At 34.6% G+C, this 15,635-nt stretch overlaps 1 protein-coding gene across 1 annotated transcript in view; it reads left to right on the forward strand.

The window, feature by feature from the left end:
- LOC148945369 (cGMP-inhibited 3',5'-cyclic phosphodiesterase 3A-like) overlaps positions 1-15,635 on the forward strand; it is a 287,673-nt gene that overhangs the window by 252,211 nt on the left and 19,827 nt on the right. The window contains exon 14 of the mRNA XM_089098771.1: positions 11,851-12,032. Coding sequence (XP_088954897.1) covers positions 11,851-12,032 — 182 coding nt within the window. The remainder of the gene's footprint in view (positions 1-11,850; positions 12,033-15,635) is intronic.

Raw genomic sequence — 15,635 nt, forward strand, 5'->3', positions numbered from 1 at the left:
GGAAAACTTGATACCATTCCCAAAAAAATCTGTTTACTTTCTTTGACAGCATGGATAAACTTACGCTATTTTGATTTGGTTAAATTTTAAGAGCAGAAGTAGCCCCAAAAGTTTGAACATAATACCCTCAGTCGTTCTTGGGATACTGCTGAGATGCCTTATTTGGAATTAGCAATATCACAGGGCATTTTGATTTAATCTTAAGGCAACATTTAGTTTTTAAACATAATGGGCAAATGGGAGGGTGGGAGTGGAAGGAGGATTAGTTGCCCTCCAATCAATTTCGACTATTAAAAAGGGCATCTGCCCTTTCTATTTTCAATCGACTGAGCCCCTTTCGAAGTTCCCACGACAAATCCTTCGATACGAAGTGCCCTGGTCTAAACAACAACAACAACAACAAAAAATCACTAATCACTTTCGAATATTAAAAAGGGTACTATCCCTTTGAATCTCAAATCGAATGAGCCCTTTCTCAAGTTTCTACGACAAAGATTTTATTAAAAACCCTATATGCCCCGAGGGCACAGCTTATAACCCTTGCCCTGAGGGTTTTGGGGGATTGTCCTCCTCAAAAATATTTTCTATCTGGAAATCAACGCCGCTGAACAAATTGGCTATCTCAAAATTTTGTTGGGATGTGTTTGGGGTATTGTGGGGGGTGGGGGGGGGGGCTAGGTGCCCTCCAATGACTTTCGACTATTAAAATGGGTACTAAGCCTTTGAATTTCCAATCGAATGAGCCTTTTTTAAGTTTCTATGACAACGCCTTCTATAAAAACCTTATATGCCCCCAGGGAATAGCTTATAATCCTTGCCCTGAGGGATGTGGGGGAGTGTCCTCCTCAAAAACATATTTTATATCTGGAAATTAACTACGTTGAACAAAATGGCTATCAAAAAATTTTGATTGGATGTGTTTGGGGGAATGCTGGGTGGGGGGGGCTAGTTGCCCTCCAATCACTTTCGACTATTAAAAAGGGCATTAGCTCTGTGAATTTCCAATCAAATGAGCCCCTTTTGAAGTTTCTACGACAACGCCTTCTATAATAACCTTATATACCCCCAGGGCATAACTTAAAACCCTTGCCCTGAGGGTTGTGGGGGAGTGTCCTCCTCAAAAACATATTTTAAACCTGGAAATCAACTACGCTTAACAAAATGGCTATCTCAAAATTTTGATTGGATGTGTGTGGGGGAAAAATGGGGGGGGGGCTTGTTGCCCTCCAATCACTTTTGACTGTTAAAAAGGGCACTAGTCCTTTGAATTTCCAATCGAATGAGCCTGTTTTGAAGTTTCTACGACAACGCATTCTATAAAAACCTTATATGCACCCAGGGCATAACTTAAAACCCTTGCCCTGAGGATTGTGGGGGAGTTTCCTCCTCAAAAATATATTTTCAATCTGGAAATCAACTAGCCGATGCTGAACAAAATGGCTATCTCAAAGTTCTGATTGTATCTGTTTGGGGGAATGATGGGTGGGGGAGGGGGCTAGGTGCCCTCCAATCACTTTCGACTATTAAAAGGGCACTAGCCCTTTGAATTTCCAATAGAATTAGCCTGTTTGGAAGTTTCTACGACAACGCCTTCTATAAAAACCTAATATGCCCCAGGGCATAACTTAAAACCCTTGCCCTGAGGGTTGTGGGGGAGTGTCCTTCTCAAAAATATATTTTCTATCTGGAAATCAACTACGCTGAACAAAATGGCTATCTCAAAATTTTGATTGGATGTGTTTGGGGGAATGATGGCCGTGGAGGGGGGGGCTAGTTGCCCTTTAATCACTTTTGACTATTAAAAAGGGCACTAGCCTTTTGATTTTCCAATTGAATGAGCCTGTTTAGAGGTTTTTAACACAACGCCTTCTATAAAAACATTATAGGCCCACGGGTCATAACCTAAAACCCTTGCCCTGAGGGTTGTGGGGGAGTGTCCTCCTCAAAAACATATTTCTATCTGGAAACCAACTACGCTGAACAAAATGGCTATCTCAAAATTTTGATTGGATGCGTTTTGGGGAATGATGGGCGTGGGGTGGGGGCTATTAGCCTTCCAATCAATTTCGACTATTAAAAAGGGCACTAGCCACTCCAATTTCCAATTGAATGAGCCCATTTCGAAGTTTCTACGACAACTCCTTCGATACGAAGTGCCGGGGTATGGAGAAAAAAAAAAACACATTCTGGCCACATCGTTCTTTACTTAGGCAGCGCTAGCGCGCTGCCTATGATTATTTTGATGGACTTTGTCCTAAGAAGCACAGGAAAGACAATGGGAGACCACGGAATCAAATGGGGAGAAAAGGTCTCCTGGACTTAGATTATGCTGATGATTTAGCCATCCTAGATGAAAGTGTGTGGAAAATGAATGAACTTTTAGAGGTTTTGTGAGTTCAGGGTGCTAGAATAGGTTTAAAAATTAATGTTAAGAAGACCAAGTCACTAAGGCTAGGAATAAGTGAAGATGAAAAGGTGACGTTGGGTAATGAAAAGATTGATCAGGTGGGCAGCTTCACTTACCTTGGTAGTATTATTAGTAAAGATGGTGGGAGCAGTGAAGATGTTAAAAGTAGAATAGCCAAGGCTCAGGGTGTTTTATCACAGTTAAAGAAAAATTTGGAAGAATAGGAAGATAAGTCTGTAAACCAAGATTAGAATACTAGAAGCTCAAGCGATGACAGTGGTCAAATATAGCTCTGAAGCATGGGCGCTCCGAAAAGCGGATGAAGATTTGCTGGATGTTTTCCAGAGAAATTGCTTAAAGATTGTTCTGGGTACCCGGCTGACTGACCCTATTTCAAATAATAGGCTGTACGAAAAGTGTTATTCGATACCGCTCTCTAGGGCTATAATGAAAGAAAGGTTGAGGTGGCTAGGGCACGTTGTGCGGATGAAGGATGACAGATTGCTGAAGATTGTTCTTTTCGGCCAACCATCTAAGGCTAAACGGAAAGCAGGTCGTCATCGTCTGGGGTGGGAGGATGTCATAAAGAAGGATTTAAAGGAAAGGGGAACTTCGTGGGAGGATGTAAAAAGGCAAGCTTTGAATAGATTGGGATGGTGGAGGAGCGTACGCAGATGTGTTGGCCTCAGGTGGCTTTTTACTGCGGTTAGTTGTTAGTAGTAGTATTAGTAGTAGATGGCCGTGGTTCGTAGGCTGTAGCTTTACTAGGTTGCAGCTACCACCTCAACCATGATAGATCTACTGATTAGTAGGGCAAGTTTCAGAAGATATACTGTTAGTAATTGCTTATACTGCAATAATTGCTTTCTAAAATTTCATAGCTAGAAATGCTGCCTAAATTTCTGCAGCAATAATGAGCTGCCATTTTGCAGCATAAAATGCTGCTTAACTCAAACTTTCGCAAGGTGTGCCTCTTGATTTCTTGCTTTTCCTTCTGATGTCGAGTTTCGTAACTTGATTTCGCAACAAAATTTTTACAAAAGTAATTGACACTAAGACGGTGCCAACATCTAATCGATGTACCCAGGGCCGGATACATTATTAATGTCTCTTGGGGTACCAATGCAATTTAGGCTTCCTCATTGGCATTTTTGCCCCGTCACTCCTGTAATTGGTGCACGTTTTGATCTCCAAGGGGTGGCACGTGCCCTCCCCCCCCCTACATCCACCTTGGATGTACCGCTAATAGTAAAAGAACGGCCTATGAACCTATTTTTCAATAAAAAAAATGCTTATTTTTATGTTACTCCTAATAAATAAATTAGCATTTACTTGGCTTCTTGCGAAAATGTGTAGGAAAAATATTTTTTGTCAAAAATATATTTGCTACGAAAAAAAAATCCTGAAACTGCTAAATTACGTTTTCATAAGGAGCAGAAAAATAACGACTCTTTTAAAGAGTAGGGGAAACAAAACTTAAATACAAGTAAACTTCTTCCGCTATTAAACTTTGTTGGGCGTGCTCTCTCCCCATTGTCTCGCATTTCGTTTCTTTAACTTCCTATTTTCTTCTTTCTTTGCTTTTGTTGAGAACTTTGTGGTGACTTTTTCCATGTCCTTGAATTTCTTGATTTCTTTAACTGTTAAGCTTTTTCTCCACTTTTTGAGAAAATATGAGTTTGGCCATTTTGTTTCCTAGTCATAGACGTCCTTTTAATAAATTAAATAAAAAAAAACAAGTTTTTGAAACTGAAAGTAAGGAGCGACATTAAAACTTAAAACGAACAGAAATTATTCCGTATATGAAAGGGGCTGTCCCCTCCTCAACGCCTCGCTCTTTACGCTAAAGTTTTTTATTGTTTTAGAAAATAAAGTTGTGAGACAGAGTCAAATTTTAGCGTAAAGAGCGAGGCGTTCAGGAGGGGACAGCCCCTTTCATATACGGAATAATTTCTGTTCGTTTTAAGTTTTAATGTCGCTCCTTACTTTCAGTTTCAAAAACTGGTTTTTTTTTATTTAATTTCTGATCGTTTTATAGTTAATGCAGCTTTTATTTGCATAAAAATTTTACTTTTCTTTTGCTAAATGGATGTCTTTACAAATTAACTTACGTAACTAACTTCTATATTCGTATATTTTTCTTCTGGCAAAAAATACAAAGTTGCAAATTTTTGTAGATATGAGCTTGAAACCTATGTAATAGGGTTTTCTGATACTCTGAATCTGACGGTGGGATTTTTATTAAGATTCTTTCACTTGTAGGGGATGTTTCCCCCTCTTTAAAAAATCGAGTAAATTTTCTCAGGCTCGTAGCCTTTGATGAGTAATACTAAACTTAATAAAATTTATATATTTAGGATCAGCATTATAAACACATTCTTTTGATACATTTCTTGACATCAAAATACCGTTTTTAAAAGTTTTGATTACTATTGAGCCGTATCGCTTGTTTTTTTATTGTTTTTTTTTATTACGTATATGTTATTACGTATATGAAGGGGTTCTCCCCTTAGTCAATACCACGCTCTTTACGTTAAATGTTTAAAAAAATTTTTACTCACAAACCCCTGAATCACAAAGGTCGTTTAATTAGAATAGATAGATCTTTTGAAAGCACTAAAAAAAACTGTAGCGTAAAGAGCGAGGTATTGACTTGGGGAAGAGCCCCCTCACATACGTTATGATTTCTCTTCGTTTTAAGTTCTAATATTCATTTTTACATTTCAGTTCAAAAAACTTGTTTTTTTTTATTTAATTTCTTATCTTTTTTTAAATAATGCTTGGAAATCCGGCTCCCCCTTCATAGAAATGTCCCTTACCCCCAAGAAACTTCTTCCATGGACATATTCTCCCGAGTAACCCCTCCTCTAGCCCCCCCCCTCCAGAAAAAATCCTTCCTGAAAATGGTTGTATACTTCCCAATAACCAATAAATAATGCTGGCAAGTCCGGCGCCCCCTTCATGGCAATTTCCCTTCCCCCATGAAAACTTCCTTCATGAACTGATCCTCCAACATAACCACCGACCCACCCTTACCTCCCACAACCAGACAAAAAACCACCTGAAAACTTCTGTATACTTCCCAATAACCAATACTATATGTTAACATTGGGTAAAGTTCATAACTTTTAGCCCTCCCTCTGGGAACTTCGGGGGATTAAGTCATCCTAAAAGACATATTTATCATATTTTCGACCATGCTGAGCAAAATGGCTATCTCAAAATTTTGATCGGGTGACTTTGGGAAAAAATAAGCGTGGGAGGGGGCCTAGTTGCCCTCCATTTTATTTGGTCACTTTAAAACGGCACTAGAACTTTTAATTTCCGTTCCAATGAGCCCTCCCACGATATTTTAGGACAACGGGGTCGATACGATCACCCCGTGAAAAAACAAAAAAAAACACCCCTGGGGAAAAAAAAAGAAACCAAATAAACACGCACCCTTGATCTTTCTTCTGGCAAAAAATGTAAAATTCCACATTTTTGTAGATAGGGGCTTGAAACCTCTACAGTAGGGTTCTCTGATACGCTGAATATGAGGGTGTGATTTTCATTAAGGTTCTATAACTTTTAGGGGGTCTTTCCCCCTTTTTTTGAAAATCAGCCAAATTTTCTCAGGCGCGTAACTTTTGATAGGTAGCACTAAACTTAATGAAAGTTATATATTTGAGATCAGCATTGAAATCTGATTCTTTTTATATATCTATTTATATCAAAAACCCGTTTTCTAGAGTTTCGGTTACCATTGAGCCGGGTCGCTCCTTACTTACAGTTCGTTACCACGAACTGTTTGATCTTATTTAAAATAAGATATTTCAAATACGTTTGAATGTCTGTCTCCAGCCATAAGAAAAAGCTGTAGATTGATTTGTAAGACAGTAAATCAAGAAGAAATATTAAACGTCAATAATAAAATTGATCAATAACAATTAATGTTAATTTAATTAAATTCGTAGCTATTTTTTTAAGACCGTATTGTCAGTTTTATGAAGATTAAATAGTTATATGCTGGTAGTATTTACAGAATACTACCGGTTCATAAGATTCTTGTTTACAGTAAGATTAATTGCTGATACATTTCCCTTAGTAACCACTTTTAATTAGTTACTTGTACATGGGCGCCCATAGGGGGGGGGGGCTCCCGCCCCCCCCTGGCTGAATGATGCTGCCTTATTTTTATACTTTTGTTCTGAGATTTCTATTATATAGCATTAAAAGTGCCAATTAGATCAGGTTTGCCCCCCTGGAATTCAGCTTATGGGCGCCCATGTACTTGTAGTATTCTTAGGGGAAAAAATGACTAAATTAATTTTGCAAGAAGGACAACCAGCCTTGTTAACGATTTTTATTTTTTATAATAGTATCATATAGTTAAGTTAAATAAAGGATAAGGATTCTCATGAGCTATTGCTAGTGCCTAGAGCTCCCGAATTGATGTTTCTTTGTTACAGGGACAAGTAGCAAGCTTGTTGCCCAACCTTGCTGCGGCGGGGATCGACCCCGGTCCCAGTGTTGCCAAGCAGAGCATAGTTAAATTAATTATATCAATAATAAGTAGTTTAGTCGAAAATGGATTTAGAGTTCAGTTGCTATGTAACAATCGAGATAATTTTGTAAGCTGATCGATTCTATTAAAAATTCATAAGTTTCGATTATAGTATCGTTAATTATTTAAGTACTTTAATAATTGGGTGATTCAGTTGTCAAAATGCTAAAGTATTGGCTTGCCATTTCGTAGCTTGAAATAATTTGCAATAGTATTAGTCAATAACTGACCTGTATTATAAAATTGGTCGGTCCAGTTGCCAAATCAATGTGTTCATTAACATATAGTGACAAAAATATTTTTGCAGAAAAGGAGAAAACGTTACCGGGAAGCCGTAATGTTTAAATTAATAATTAAAAAAAGATAATAAGTATTAATTTTGTTAATACTTTGTATGTTTTGATATATGCATTGTTTCATAGAAAATATTTTCTAATAATGAAATAAATCATATCTAGACCAATCATTTGCTTATTTTTTTTTGTATCAATGATGTAACTTGGAATGCGCAGGAATGTGAATTACGGCGGGTGGCCACCACTGTAGGGAGGGGAACGACTAAAAATCTTTTTGTCCTTTTTTTTTAGAAAAAATCGTACGGGCGAATTTTAGAAATGTTTTTTCAAAGTCATTTAAAACTCCTTAAGCAATTCTAACCACTACGGTTATTCTGATACTGCTTAAGGCCAAATTTATTATTCCAGGCAATTTAATAACCGTGTCTGTTTGTTGCGTTTTTTAAATTTTAATATCCATCAAAATGATCATGCTATGGATCAAGCATAATCTTAGAAAGTCTAGAATGGCTACAATTAGCCATCTTAAAAAAAAATGCAATGGATTAAGCATGATCTTTGAAAGTCTACAATGGTTACAGCAGCCATCTTAAAAAAGAAGAAGATAACGCTATGTGCCAAACATGATCTGGTCTACAATGACTACAGCAGCCATCTTAAAAAAAATGTTATGGATCAAGCATGATCTTTGAAAGTTCATAATGGCTACAGCAGTCATCTTAAAAAAAGAAAAAAATAATGCTATGGATCAAGCACAATCTTTGGAAGTCTAGAATGGGTACAGCAGCCATCTTAAAAAAGAATTAAACTGCTATGAATCAAGCATGATATTTGAAAGTCTAGACTGGGTACAGCAGCCAACTTAAAAAAAGAAGATAATTATATGTACCAAACATGATCTAGTTTATAGTGACTGCAGCAGACATCTTAGAAAAAATGTTCTTTAACAAGTTTAATATTTGAAATTACATAACGGCTACAGTAGTTATTTTAAAAAAAGAAAAAAAATAATGCTATGTATTAAGCATTATATTTGAAAGAATACACTTTGTGCAGCAGACATATTAAAAAAGAATTAAACTTCAATGAATAAAGAATTATACTTTACAGCCCATAAAGGCTACAGCAGTCATTTTAAAAAAAAAGATAATGATATGTGCCAAACATGATATAGTCTACAGTGACTAATGCAGCCATCTTAGAAAAAATGTTATGTATCAAGCATAATCTTAGAAAGTCTAGAATGGCTACAATTAGCCATCTTAAAAAATATGCAATGGATCAAGCATGATCTTTGAAAGTCTACAATGGGTACAGCAGCCATCTTAAAAAAGAATTAAAATGCTATGAATCAAGCATGATCCTTGAAAGTCAATAACGTCTGCAGAATTTATCTTAAAAAAAGAAAAAAAAATAATGCAAGGGATTAATCATTATATTTGAAAGACTAGAATGTGTACAGCAGATATCTTAAAAAAAAATTAAAATTCTATGTATACAGATTTATATTTGACATTCTAGACTGGGTACAGCAGCAATATTAAAAAAAAGAAGATAATTATATGTGCCAAACATGATATGTTTTACAGTGAATACAGAATACATATTAGAAAATATGTTATATATAAAGTTTAATCTTTAAAATTCCATAACAGCTGCAGAAGTTATTTTAAAAAAGAAAAAAAATAATGCTATGGATCAAGCATGATCTTTGAAAGTCTACAATGGGTGCAGCAGCCATCTTAAAAAGAATTAAAATGCTATGGATCAAGCATTATCCTTGAAAGCCAAAAATGGCTACAGCAGCCATCTTAAGAAAAAAGAAGATAATGCTATGTACCAAACATGATATAGTCTACAATGACTACAGCAGCCATCTTAAAAAAAATGTTATGGATCAAGCATAATCTTAGAAAGTCTAGAATGGCTACAATTAGCCATCTTAAAAAAAAATGCAATGGATCCAGCATGATCTTTGAAAGTCTACAATGGGTACAGCAGCCATCTTAAAAAAGAATTAAAATGCTATGGATCAAGCATGATCCTTAAAAGTCCATAATGGCTACAGTAGTCTTTTTAAAAAAAGAAAAAAAATAATGCTATGGATCAAGCATGATCTTTGAAATTCAACAATGGGTACAGCAGCCATCTTAAAAAAGAATTAAAATGCTATGGATCTTTGAAAGCCTACAATGGCTTCAGCAGCCATCTTAAAAAAAAAGAAGATAATGATATGTACCAAACATGATATAGTTTATAGTGACTGCAGCAGCCATCTTAGAAAAAATGTTATAGATCAAGCTTGATCCTTGAAAGTCCATAATGGCTACAGCAGTTATTTTAAAAAAAGAAAAAAAATAATGCTATGGATCAAGCATGATCTTTGAAATTATATAATGGGTACAGAAGACATATTAAAAAAAATTAAAATGCTATGGATCAAGCATTATCTTTGAAAGTCTCGAATGGGTACAGCAGCCATCTAAAAAAAAAGAAGATAATGCTATGTACCAAACATGATATAGTCTACAATGACTGCAGCAGCCATATTAGAAAAAATGTTATAGATAAAGCTTGATCCTTGAAAGTCCATAATGGCTACAGCAGTTATCTTAAAAAAAGAAAAAAAAAATAATGCTATGGATCAAGCATGGTTTTTGAAGGTCTACAATGGCAGCCATTTTAAAAAAAGAAGTATTTTTCTAAGACGAAAGGCAGGGTAAATTTTATTACGCATTTGAATTACCTTATGTGCCAAATAATGAAAATGACCAATCGGGTTTATCCTATGCCATATTCACCTTTCAGTTAATATTTCGCTATGTTTTGTGTCACTCTTGCTCTTATGGCTCAAAAATGGTCTTGGTCAACTTAAAGAAAGCGATTGTTAGTTTTTCTTTTGTTTTTGAAGAAGCTTTATTCGGATGCTTGTGTGTGTGGGTTTCTGACCGAAAACGGCATTCGCAAGTAAATTTGGTCGTACTTTCTAATGTTTAACTGGATCAAAAGTTACCCATAACGCCAAATGTGGAGATTTGGAAAAAATATTAAACTAGTTTTCACCCAAGATTTAAAAACTTCAATAGGCTTTAACAGTATACTAAAAAGACAATGTTCTCAATTCTAAAAAAAAACTGTTTGTCGGAACTTTCCGGTATAATAATTAAATTGATTTTGTTGCTTATTATCATTATTCCCATTTTTTCTGTAAATATAGTTTAGTTAATTGGTAATGGTTCACATGTTAATAAATGTCTTTGCGCATAAAATGAAAGATGTTTTTGTCTTTTAATCCACGTTTAGCTAGACGTAATGATTTAATTTTTTAATTGGTCTTTGAATTGCTCACAGAGCTAATTTCCTTTTCTTTTTCCTTTTTTTAATCGTTCAAGTACCTAACCTGGCAGTATTCCTTAACCTGAGGTTACGAAATTTCAGATGATGATACTTGAATTGATTTCTCTAAATTATGATAATAATAACAATAATAATTTGTTTGTACGATACTCAACAAGGGCTGTGACAAAACGAATTTTTTTGTTTGTTGATTATGTTTTCATAATATATCTTTAAAGTACGTATATTATGCCTTTAATGTATATGTTTACTCGCCTTAGTGTTTACGTTTTTTCTTACATGGGTTCAATATGTGTGACTGAAAGCCTATAGAATACACAAAGAATAAAACTTGTCTTTAAATCTACGAATTTTCATAAAAATAAAGAAATAAAATAAAAATAAATAAAGGAACTAAAACTGCAGATTATTGAATGGGGTGGAAAATCTCACTGCTTGTCATGTAGAAACTGTATACTAACTATAGGAATCAGAGGAAAAAAAGTCAGAATATATCACCAACAAGCTGTGGAGTTTTAGTGTATTTTTTATTATTTTTCCGCGTAATGGTCATATCTCAATATCAGATCTGTTATTTATTCGCTATGCAACAGAAGAATAAAAACAATAGTAACGAATGAAATGGGTTAGTTTTCGTAGAAAGCTTAAATCGGAATATTTCAAATGGAATATTGAATCTTTAAACTGAACAATTCAATCGAATTGTTGAAGAGTGTCTTCAGCAAATACAGTTTTTGGAAAATAAAATGAATTAAAACATCATATAATAAAACTAGATGCAATAATAGGTCTAACCCTATTATTGGCTGCAATTTTTTTAAGTGAAAGATGTTATGAAGCTGTATTTAATCAGCAACTGCAATTCAGCTATTGGAAACATTCTGGCGTAATATCGCGGTATTCAGTCTTAATTGTTTAAAATTATAAGAAACATTAACATTTTTGGCCATTTAGAGTGCTTGTAAGCCAATTAAATTGACTGCATTATAGAATGTGTGGTTTCTTTTTTGGCTACATTTACTCCAGGTGTAGTCAATCCTCAAGGGAGGATACCATGCGACAGTCACTTTTGAATAATAATCCCAAGAGATACCAGGCATGATTTTAGCCAATGTACTGTCAAAAGTTTATTTATATTGATTTACTTTGGTCAGAATCTGCAACATACTTCTTTTTCACTTTTGTTTATTTTAATTCAATCAACGATCGAACGGAGTCATTCAATTAGATATTCTGTTCTCTAGATATATCCCCTGAATCTATAGACAATCAGAATGGTGAAGGCAGTGGCAACAGTGTTTTCTCAAGTGGGACAGCTACGCCAACTTTGAGTACCATTCGTGGATCGCCAGCGGGAAGAAAGATATTTTGCCTTCAAAGTAAACATTTAGCTGATAATCATACGCGTTGGGTGGCTATAATCAAAGTAAGCTTTTTGTATTTTAAGTTTTAGCAGTGTGGGTTGTTTCGTTCTTTTTTTTTCGACTTCATATGTAATAGGCTGCTCAAATTTTCACATGAGGAAGTAGAGCAGCTGAAGTTTCCATTTTCCTATATAAGGAAAAGAGGCTAGCAGACAAGCAGAAAACTAACTTTATAAAGTCTTTCTTTAATGAGTTGGTTCCGAATAATTTTTGAATAATTTTGATTTTTGAGTTATTGTTCATAATTACTTTTTTTAAAAGCAGGTATAGTTAAAGTTTCGAGTTTTCGGTATCGTCTTTCTCTCATTTTTGGGGTTATGAAAAAACTTTATTTGTGTGTATCTGCCAGTTCTTGCTAATATAACCGAAGAAAAATTCTAAATTTCGATAAAAAAAACCGAAAAGACTTCTAAAAAATGTGCCCATGCCGCTATCCATGCCGCTAAAAAATGTGCCATAGCACAGCATAATCCTTTGGGCTATTGCATCCCTTTTGTGTCACGACGTGTGATGCTCCTAACAGCTAAATTGTAAAAAACTGTTTTGAGCAGATTGAAAAGGAGCTGGAAGATATTGGAATGATATCCTGTTAATCATAGCTATTTAATTTTTTCCTGTTAATTAATTTTTTCCTGTCTATTTAATTTTTTCCTGTCTTCAACTTCCTGTTAATCATAGCCATTTAATTTTTTAATGTTAATTAATTTTTTAATGTCTATTTAATTTTTTCATGTCTTCAACTTCCTGTTAATCATAGCTATTTAATTTTTTCCTGTTAATTAATTTTTTCCTGTCTATTTAATTTTTTCCTGTCTTCAACTTCCTGTTAATCATAGCTATTTAATTTTTTCCTGTTAATTAATTTTTTCCTGTCTATTTAATTTTTTCCTGTCTTCAACTTCCTGTTAATCATAGCTATTTAATTTTTTTTATAAAGGTAGTCTTGTGCTGCTCTATCCGGATGGTCCAAACGGTTCCGAGAGGATTATTTTTGCTTTTGGAAAAAAGACTAATACTAAAAGACGTTAGTTTGAAGTCAAAAATCCACAGGACCTTTGATCGATATTTTGATAGTCTAAAAAGTCCCGAGAAGATTATTTTTGCTTTTGAAAAAAAGACTAATATTAAAAGACTTTATTTTAAACTCTACGGTCCACAGGCATATTTTGATAGATACTTTTATCGTCCAAACAGTTCTGAGAGGATTATTTTTGTTTTCGAATAAAAAGAAGACTTATACTAAAAGACTGTAGTTTGAAGTCCACGACCCACGGGTATATTTTGATCCAACTGACAAAAATAACGCAATGCAAAGTCACCCCAGAACAAGGAATGAATGTTGGATCACAGTTTTTGCAGTATACAATGCTTTTTGTATACCATTAACTTAAAAACTTTTTCCACAAATTAAGTTTTTCAAAGAAAAGTAAGGAACTCTAATAAACCAAAAGTGAGCAGAAATCAAATCAAATAATCTACCAAGCGTACAACTACCACAAATCACCATCAATTAATGAATGACCCCCCCCCCCGAAATTAAGATGAATTCGTCTGAAAACCCCCTGCCTTCTCAAGACAAAAACATGATTTTCACTTTAGTGAAAAAAAACATTTTAAATATTTTAACTTTTTAACTTTAATAAATCAAAAATTGTAAAGACTTTAAGGAATAAATATCAGCGTATGTATATTAAGCTGACAATTCACATTCATTCGTTTTTTGTTATTTCGTTTTTTTAGTAAAGTGCAAGTTATGTTCTGGTCTTAAGAAGGCATGGGGTTGTCAGCCCTCCTCATGTTAATTTCTGCTGCTTGTTTCGAGTTTGACTTGGTTATTTAGCTTAATTTCTGTCCATATTGAAATGGCTAATGGCCGAAGTTCTTGGCTAAAAGAATTTTTTTTTATGTCACAAATTGCTCTTACCATCGAATAGATTGGAACAAATGATAGGTTTTGTGTTTTGAGGCAAAGTAACCTAACATTAGCTTGCAAATATGGTGTATTTTGAAAATTATAATATATTTTAAACATTTTTCATTGAAAAGTGTCTGTTTTTGCTTTTCAATTGAAAAATTGAAAAAGCGACAAATTTGACTCCCTCCCCTTTTTGATTTGTTTTATCCAGTATTTTTTATTCAAAATATTAATGTCAAGTGTATATTGCTGGTTTCTGGTGTGTACTTTTGGCTAAAAGAAATTTGTTTCATGTACCAAATTACTCTTACCATCGAATAGATTGGAATAAATGATAAGTTTTTTGTTTTAAAGCAAAGTAACCTAACAATAGCTTGCAAATATGGTATATTTTGAAGAGTAAAAACATTGATTGGGCGTCGGAAATTGTAGAAGAACAAATAATTTGTTATAACTCTTAGATCAAAATGCCTTTTCCATCTATACTTAAAATTGAATACTACTACTAACACCAACTCACTAAAGCACTAAGCCGCCTGACGCCATGTATTGAAGCTAATGCTATGTTACTTTGCCTCAAAACATAAAACCTATCATTTGTTCCAATCTATTCCATGGTAAGAGTAATTTAGGATATGAAACAATTTTTTTTTTTTAGCCAAAAGTACACACTAGAAATCAGCAATATATACTTGGCGTCAGTATCGTCCCCTTCTCTCCTGTTTTTGAACTTGTTGCGAGATCCATGCTTACAAGTGGTTCGGCGTGAAAAGATGAGAAAAAAGAAATATTTTTGAGCCTGAAATGCATATCAAAAACCAATAATAACTACATTCCCAAAGAAGAGTTGAAGGACCATCATCTTCAAAGCTGACCTTCTTCTATTAGACGATTATTGACCGAAAATTAAGACCTATACAGACGCTGATACTTTAGAACTTGAAAATGACGACAAAATAAAATAGTAAACATTGCAATATCAAAACAACCAAGTTTGGCATGCGAAGATGGTGGCTTATCGCTTTGCAGACATCGTGTTGCAGGACGCAAAAAAATGGTACAAGAAGAAAGCGGCGCACGCTTCTCCTCCATCCCAATCTATTCAATTCTTCACTCTTTTTTCCCCTCCCAAGAAGTACCAATATCCTTTAAACCCTTCCTTATGGGCTCTTTCCATCCCATTTAGGGATGAACTGAATCTTTTGGCCCGAGATTGGATGGAGCAAGGACGGTCTTTGGCAATCTGTTACCCTTCATTCGCAAAATGTTTCCTAGAAATCTCAACCTTTCTCTCGTGGTAACCTTAGAAAGTTGGAAAGAACCATGTTTTTCGTTCAGTTTTCCGTTTGAAATATTGCCAGTCAAACGGGTACCCAAAAAATTCATATACAATTCCTCTGGAAACCTTATGATGAGACAAAATGGAATCAAGATGAAATAAAATTTCGTTTTTTTTTTTTTAAATTAAATGAAACTGTAAAAACGGGTGAAATCTTTAATTTAGACAGGGACCTTTGAAAAAAAAAATTTTGACACTGACTCTAAAGAACGTGTCATCACTTTCTGAGGGGTTGACAACTAAATGGTTTAATGAAAGTTGACAAAAAGTATTGCTTTCCTAAGATTGTTCAAAAGGCCTCTCTCCGGAAAAAAAAAACATGTAGGATAATCTTTCTTTTTCTCTACTTTT

Source organism: Artemia sp. Qi Xiang Cuo, chromosome 13, assembly GCF_049724085.1.
Source record: "Artemia sp. Qi Xiang Cuo chromosome 13, ASM4972408v1, whole genome shotgun sequence".
Taxonomy (NCBI): domain Eukaryota; kingdom Metazoa; phylum Arthropoda; class Branchiopoda; order Anostraca; family Artemiidae; genus Artemia; species Artemia sp. Qi Xiang Cuo.